Raw genomic sequence first — 8,793 nt, forward strand, 5'->3', positions numbered from 1 at the left:
TGGTTGTTTCATGTACATCCAGTCCATCCACTACAATACATGCTGGTGAAGACGCAGGATTAAATCTCGATGAAAAGTGAATTAGTTCAGTCTTCTGTGGATTGATTTTCAAACAGTTTTTATGAGTCCATGACAGAACATCAGCAAGACAGTCATTGATCCTGCTTATGGCACTCTGTAGATTTTGTGGTCTGAAAGTTAGATACATTTGGGTATCGTCAGCATACAACATTGTCTCCAGACCATGAGATTTGATTTCTTGCCTGTATAGCTTTCCAGATGACCCACATACACTGTGTTTCTTGATTAATGGCTGTGAAATGTTTCATTTCTGTTCACATGAATTCCTTTGAGATATGGAGGAAAAAGGAGAAAATGTAGAGATAACACATCGTCCCAGATAAATACACAAGGTGACAAAATGTAACCGCTAAAACAACATTTACATGTTTAACATCATATCTTTATGGGTTGTTTTATAATCAGGGTATGCCTAACTGTCTCACAGGGGTGAAAAATAAAAAAAGTTTGTTAATATTTTATGATTTTTTTTTTGTTCGTGTATTGTAGGATAGTTGTATGTAAAAAAGTATGAAACATGCCAATGTTTCTAAAAATATAGCCCCTGGACCCTTCATGCCATTCTATCACTCACTGGCTGGAAATTGCAACTTAAAAGCTGAAAGATATACACATGTTTTGATAATTGAAGGATGCTAGCAAACAAAATACATTGGTAGCAAAAAATTTCAGTTTTAAAGACTTTTTTTCAAGCAAATTAACAATTTTCATGGAAAAATGCCCAAGGCTGTCCCTATGACAGCAAGGACTGATTGATTCTGAACTCCACAAATCAGATATACCAGATTTATTGTACTCCCCTAATAGGCATATCAAAGACGCTTCAACAAGTACATGTAGAGTTTAAATATATGATTCGGTTACTGGAGTACGAAGTATCCACACACAAAAAAATCATTCTTAGAACACATTTCTTTTTCCGAGAGGACATTTTGTTTGACATACAGATATACAGATTTTAAGAAATTTTGTGACTGAAAGATTTATGAAAGTTAAGGTTATTGTGTTACAGAAGAACATTTTTTTTTTTTCATCCAAATTCAGAGCAAATTTGATCGATTTCGTCAGTCTCCATGGGCCATGCCAAGCGATTGGGTTTGCCTGCCCAAGGTTTTATAAACCTTTAATTATACACAGCCCAATCACTGTGCTACAGCGTCTGGTTGGTCTAATAAACCTTGTGCAGTACAACGGAGTGTCATCCACAGAGTCTATCCCTTTGACGACACCAGGCCACCACTCATCGTCTTAAATGACAGTTACCCAACTGTCGATGGCTATAAGAAAAAAGAGGCACAGAAACAGTCATTAACATTTGTATTAATAGCTGGGGAAAAATACTGTCGTGTTCACAAATAACAGCAAAGACAGAGATTAGGTTATTAAATAGAATACAATGTACAGTACATGTTGTCTTTATGATAACAAACACAATTAAGACACAAATAAATCCACAATTAATATGCTACTTACCAAAGTCTTTGGTAGCTTGGATGTTCAGTCACCCTCAGGCTCATTGATAGACTCCTGATCTTCTTGTGGTCTGGACTCCAATGGTGCTGCTGTTTCATTTCATTATTAAGATAAATATTTCTCTGCCTTGTACTTTTAAGTCACTATGTCAGTAGTTTTAAAAAAAAAAATGTAAGGATTTATTTCTGATGACCTAGATATTTTTGAGAATAATTTACTTGTCTTTCAAAATTAGTTGCATGCTAAGTTTTGATCGAAATTTTTATTAGTGAAGAGTAGACATATCTCCTGTTAAAGCCTACATTGTCCTGAAAAATAAAAGGATACCTTTGACTTTAAGCTGAATTGGTGTCCACTGTCCAACATAGTCTTCGTTTACGCAGCATTCACCTGTATGTTGCATGCAGTGAACACAGAAGCAACCGAGTTCCTGTGTCATGATTTCATATGCTGTACCAGTTCTTACAGCATGCACTGCCATTGTTCCTTGGACCTCTTTGACCAGTCTTGCTGGGTGAGATCTTTCTATGTCTCCTGACTGAATAAACTTGAATGTCCTTCGTGCATCTTCATATTCCTTTTGGCGTGAGGGGTACACACCTTGCCCAACATCACAAAGCTTTTCTTCAAAGAACTGGTAGAGTTCTTATGCAGACCTGATCTGGCTTCACTTCTGTTTACAGCCATGGACTGGTCACTTCTCGCTTTATGATCGCTCGCTGTCCATCTACAGGAGATTTTCCAAGTGAGCTTTCAAAGTAGTGCCGCTCCACAGGAAGGCCCATGTCTTCTGAACCTGTGGACGAGAAATGTAATCATGGATCCGTCATGAGCAGTTTGAGTACTTCCTGTAGTATCCCGCTAGATGTTATTCTTTTGAATCTTCTTGATGTCTGCTTTTCTGCTCCGTCTTTGATTGTTTGAACTTCTTGGCTGGTAGTTTTCCATTCATCAAAATCCACAACATGATGTCCAGTTTGCAGCAGAGGCAAGAAGTGTTCCTTAATGGCTTTGACCCCACAATTTGGACACTCTCTGTTGAGGCGTCTCTTGCTTGGGTGTTTTCCATCACGTGGAGTGCAGACCGTCGTGGCAACAAAGTCATCCACTTTAACACGAGTGGTTCCGGCTGCAATATAGTGTCAGCGATTATTGGGTTCAGCCAATCAACTTTGGTAAACAAGCTCCGCGAGACTGACAAGGCAGAAAGGGCCATGGATGTGTTTCTGGACATCCGAGCCAAAACAGATGATATCATTAAAGCCGGCGGTGAATTATTATTTTAAGCTTATGTTCCACGGAAAACCACCCAAAGGCTTGGGAGACTTGAGATTTGACATCTTCAGCAAGCAGGCTGCTGCTGGGAGCATCAAACCTGAGAAACTGTCCCCGACAAAAGAATCTGTAGCGCAGTATTCTCTATGAGCTTATCTCCAAACCAGAGATTAGCTAATGTTGCAAACTCCATCCCCATCTCAAGTCTTGGAGTCCGGATGGAAGCTCGGTGACCAAGGTTACGCACCGGGCCCTTCAACAGACCCCATCACACCGGACTATCTTTTGAAGTTTGTAAGCTGCAACTGTTAGGGGGACTGTAGCACACTTAGGTGCTGTTCTAAAAAGCAAGGAGTCAAGTGTATTTCTGCTTGCGGCAAATGTCATGGTAACTCTTGCCAGAACATCAGCCAAACAGCTGATATGAGCAGTGAGGGAGATGTCGGGGAGTAGGGTAAAGTACCAGGGTTTTGATATTGAGATACATTTCTGTTGGATTATAATGGGGCATAATGGAAGTAAGAGAAGTGGAACGACTACTTTCAGTTGCACACTTATGTTGCAGTGTTTTGCGCACTGTTTTTAGAATGGGTGTAAGGTAGTGGTTTACTAATGTTTCGAATCCATTCAGCACCCCAGAAACCCCTTATTAGACATCTCACACGCTAATACTGGAAAAACAATCCCATGTTTGACCCCCCCCCCTGCTGTTGCCTAGGTTTGACTGGCTCCCCATTTTTTTTCCACAAGGATGTTGGTTGAACTGATTAAGAATCAAATATTTAATAAGTATGTACAGCAGTAATAGGATTATACTTGGTGTAATGGATATAAGAGAAATGGGAACGACTACTTCTCATCGCACACAAATGTTTTCAGTGCACCCTGAAAACCCACTCTGTAAGCCCAATGAGATACATATAAAAATACCAATATTAACGTATTTCGGCGGGGGCAAAAAGAAGGGCATGGCCTATTTTACGGTCAGATAGTAGTTTGTACTCAAAACTAATGGTTGGAATTGATTCAGCACCCCTAGTTAGACATCTCTCACGCTTATATTGGACAAAAATTATTTTCCAATTTTTGCCCCTCCCCCTTTGCGGGTGCCCAACTTTGATTGGCTCCCCAGAATTTTCCACGAGGATTTGGGTTGGAACTAATTGAGAGGTATTAGTAGACACCTTTATGAACACACTGGTGAAGAAAGCTATTGGAAATCATTTTTTTCACAGACGGTCCAGAGATTTTCTAAAATGCCCTAACTATTATACAAATTTGACATGCACATGGGTTGTGGAAATTACTTGCAGATTGTAAGCTTCTCTTTCTTTCTTTTTTTCCCAAAAAGGATTAGGGTTGAATTCACCTCCTTGCTCTGCAAACGTCCTTCTTTTCATCATCATAATTCCTCTAATGTTTTACGTACATGTACCCTTTCTTGAGGTACAAGTGTACTTTGATTTTGTTAGCTTACTAACAATGAGTATGCTGACATCACTATGCCATGTGCATGCATTTAAGGCAGTTGCATATTAAGTACAAGTCATGCAATATCACAAGATTCGAGATGACCACAGATAATTACATTCTGGCTTTCATCAAAATGTTTATTGTTGAGTCGAATTGAAACTCCAAACTCGTATAGGCAAGTGAGTGGCTACGCGATTATTTTATCCTAACACTTTTCATACTGGTGTGGACAGACTCACAGTTCTACTGTTCTATAATACCACTACAAGTATAACATACAACATAAATTATCCTGAACTGCGACTTTAATTCCTCCCAAAGGAAATCAGAAGGAAATTTGCGTGTATGTAAAGTTAAGACACACATTTAATTCTTTAGATAAGGACATTCTTTCAGAACTTTTTCATTAATCCTTTAATACACACAACATGTATAAGCCCTGCTTTCAATATTATTCCTATATATAGATGCGGGACAATGCATCTGCATTGCCGTTCATTCTTCCACTGCGGTGTTCCACCACCATCGGGTAAGACTGCGGTGCCAGGCTCCATCCCATAAGTCGAGCATTTTTGGTTTTGAGCTGTTTTAGCCAGCTCAGGGGGTTATGGTCTGTCTGAATGACAAATGACTGCCCAAACAAATATGGATGAAATTTCTCGACACTCCAAATTATGGCTAGGCACTCTTTCTCAATGATGGGGTAGTTCACTTCGCGGGGGAGTAACTTGCGACTAATGAATGCGACCGGGTGATCGACCCCCTCCTCATCTGTAGCTGTCTGGCTGAGCACAGCCCCTATACCCCTATCACTAGCATCTAGCACAATGAAGGGAGCGGAGTAGTTTGGGCTCCTCAAAACTGTGGCAGAGGTCAGTGAACTTTTGAGTGTTTGGAAGACTGCCTCACATTGTGGGTCCCATCTCGCCAATTTTGGCTCTGATTTCCTTGTTAGGTCAGTGAGTTTTTTTCACTGTTTCCTTGACACTATGAGGTAAACGGTACGCACGCTGGCGGACGGGCCTTTCAGAAGTAGTTTCAACCTCATGTTTTAGGATGTTTGTCCTACCGGGGATACTGTTTAGAGTCTCCCTAAACTCAGAAGTGAGTGCCTTCACGCCACTTTTTCAGCATGTTTATATTAAAAACCTGGTGTCGTTTTCTTTCTCCTACCTCTACTACGTAGTCTACATCGCTCACTTTTTACACTACTCGGTATGGGCCTTGCCACTTTGCTAACAATTTGCTGCTTGAAGTTGGGAGAAGAACCAACACCTCATCCCCCACCTCCAGCACGCGAGCACGGGCTCCTTTGCCATACCACAGTGTCGCGTCTGCGCTGCTGACAAATTCTTGTGCGCTAGCTCTAGGTTCTCTGCCAATCTAGTCCTCATGTTCATTACATATGACAGGATACCCTCTCCCTCAGTGATTTCGCCTGTCAATGTCTCCTTTAACACATCTAGGGGCCCCCTCACACGATGACCATACAAAAGTTCAAATGGGGAAAAACCCGTGGACTCTTGGGGAACCTCCCGGTATGCGAACAGTACATAAATAGTAAGGAAGATGCTCATCCCAGTTGCATTTTCTCTCATCCATGTACGGCTTTAGCATCCCTTTCAGTGTGGAATTGAACCGTTCTACAAGCCCATTACTTTGGGGGTGATAGGGGCTCGTCCTTATCTTCCTGATTCCTAAGTTCTCACATACTTGAACCATCAGTTTTGACATGAAATTGGCACCTTGGTCGGTGAGAATTTCTTGTGGTACCCCCACCCGAGAGAAAAGCTTGATGAGCTCATCAGCAATCTTGTCAGCATTGGTGGAACGAAGGGGAATTGCTTCTGGGTACCCAGAGCTACCAAGTCTCACGCATTCTGCGTGAGACTCCAGCATTTAGGGTCTGTCTCACGACCTCACGCATGGAACCCATTTTTCTCACGCATCTGGTGAAGTCTGCAATTTGGGCCAAAAATAAGGAGCACAGCTCAAAAGATTAAAGTGATAGTTGCAATTGAAGGTATATTTCCCTTTGCCTTTCAAAATTAGTAAAAAATAGTCACTTAAGTATGCACCAGATCGCATCATTAAGAGCTAATAATTTAAAAAAGCTCCCTACCTTGGGAGGATGACACCCTCCTCGTTCGCGTGCGCATGCGCGCGAGCGCCGAGACGCCGAATCATAAAATTCTCACTCATAAAAGTTTTTTGAACTTGGCATCTCTGGGTACCTTGTCGAGTAGTCACAAATGACTAGAATGTACGTGTTGCCCTTCTTTGATTTGGGCAGGGGCCCCACTATATCTGGAGCAATTCGCTGGAATGGCTCACATATGATGGGCACCTGAACCATGGGCACTTTACCACCCCTCTTGCTACTAGTCTTCTGGCAGAGCTCACATGTTCGAATATACTCTGAAACGTCTCTGAAAAGCCTTGGCCAGTAGTAATTTCTGAGGATCCTATCTTTTGTCTTTTCCACGCCCAGGTGCCATGAGATTGTCATGGACCATCCCCAGCAGCTCCCGCCGGTACTGTTTTGGAACTACTACTTGCCTAAACTCCTGCCCCTGGGTTGCCCCCTTTTTCCTCCAGTGCCGGAAGAGGATTCCCCCCTCCCAGTAGCAATAGCACTTGTCCCCTGCACCTGTATCAGAGGGGAGGGCCTTTTCCCGAACCAATTTTAGGGTCCCATCCTCCCTTTGGTCCTTTCCTAGCTCAAATTTTGAGAGCGTCAGTAAGCTTGGAGTAGCACACCTATCACTACCTACATCCTTGTCATTTTAGGGCCTTCCTCCCTCATTCTTCCCTGTTTCCTGTTCAGCCAACTTGGCTTGCTGCCCCCTTGTGACAACCATAACAGGGTCCTGGAGTATTGCAATTCTCGCAGTGTGTCATTCAGAAGCTCATTGCCTAGTATCATGTCTACAGAGAGAGTGTCAATTACTCCTACCACAACATATCCCGAGATGGAGTATGGCTCACTCACAAGATGTATGAGGGCTAATGGGACATCAACCTCATTCCCCGTCACACCCCCTATCCTCACACTCTGCCCCGTGTAGGCATTAGCATGTACATATTCTGGCCTCATCAACGTTTGGGTCGCACCCGTATCCCGTAACAACTGTATTTTCTTCCCATTCACATCAGCCTCGCTCATGTATGGCTTATGTTTAGGGTTCACTTGATCTGCCCGACATAAGTAGCCCTGAGCTGCACCACTCCCCTTATCAGAGGGCCCTCCTCCCTGCTTATTAGGGCAGTTAGGGGCGATGTGGCCTGGCTTACCACATTTGTAGCACTTTACTGCTTCCCGATCCTTTCTATTGTTCGGAGAATTTTGAACCTCACCCTTTGGTTTTTCCTTCCCAGCCTGGCCTGACGAGGGGTTACTGCTGCTCCCTTTATCAGTCCTAGGGCCCTTATTGGTGTGGTTTAGGCTCCTCCTGGTAGTGATATACTCGTCGGCTAGACTAATCAATTGCCCAAAATCAGCTGCATGGTTATCGAGTAACCACAGCTTCAAATCAGGAGGAACGTGATCCAGCATGTTTTCTTGTAGGATCATGTCCTCAAGTTTCCTCAAGTTCCCCTTTGCTCCTACTCCCTCTTCCCACCTATCAAATGCATCGCGCATCCTTGTTCCATACTCTACGTAGCTTTCATCTCCGCGTTTATTCATTCTACGAAATTTTTGCCTGTAGGCATCTGGCGTTAGCTCATATTTAAGCAGAATTGCTTTTTTGATCACATTGTAGTTGCCACACACATCATCGTCTAGTCTAGAATAAGCTTCGCGTGCTTTCCCTGTGAGTAGGGGTGCCAGTCTTCCTGCCCACAGCTCCTTTCCCCAACCGTGAAGTTTCGCAACTTTTTCAAAAGTGCGCAGAAACGCATCTACATCATCTCCTTCTTTGAGTCTGAGCAGCAGTTCTTTCAAATTATCTGGCCTATGATGGGGCGCTGGCCCCTGCCTCTGCGCAGCATTTTGCGCTAATCGTACATCCCTTTCCAGCTGTATACGAGCTTTTTCAATATTTTCTTCCTTCTCTAACTCTACGCGCCTAGTCTCGGCCTGAAGTTCTGCCAGACGTAGTTCATGCTGCATCCTTTCCCTCTCAACGCGCAGACGCATCATTTGGAACTCTACAGTACTTTCAGTTTGGGGAGCATTGCTATAGATCCTGTCTCAGACCCCGCCCCTGCTGAATTACCATGAGGCTGTAGCATTTCGATCAATTCGGCCTTACTATGCCCATCATGGGACAAGCCCAACTCATCACACTTCTCCCTCAACTAGGCCACCCTTATTTGTCGCAAATCACTCATACTCCTACTTGTACTCGTACTAGTAATTGTATGCGATAACCTTAACAGAAGACAAATGTGAACAATAATTGAAAGTACTCTTAACGTCATAGAATTACATTAGCTCATAAGATACTATAATTCCATGTATCTAACGCTTAAGAAAATTAAGATTAT

The 8,793-nt window shown here is 42.9% G+C and overlaps 1 protein-coding gene across 1 annotated transcript; it reads right to left on the reverse strand.

The window, feature by feature from the left end:
* Positions 1–7,072: 7,072 nt before the first annotated feature.
* On the reverse strand, positions 7,073–8,443 carry LOC139714823 (uncharacterized). The gene has a single exon (XM_071626480.1). The coding sequence runs from the start codon at positions 8,441–8,443 to the stop codon at positions 7,073–7,075; it is 1,371 nt and encodes a 456-aa protein (XP_071482581.1).
* Between the last annotated feature and the right edge of the window lie 350 nt (positions 8,444–8,793).

The sequence above is a fragment of the Diadema antillarum genome, unplaced genomic scaffold, assembly GCF_040938485.1.
Source record: "Diadema antillarum isolate AM-2024a unplaced genomic scaffold, OU_Dant_1.0 seq00002454_RagTag, whole genome shotgun sequence".
NCBI classification, from domain to species: domain Eukaryota; kingdom Metazoa; phylum Echinodermata; class Echinoidea; order Diadematoida; family Diadematidae; genus Diadema; species Diadema antillarum.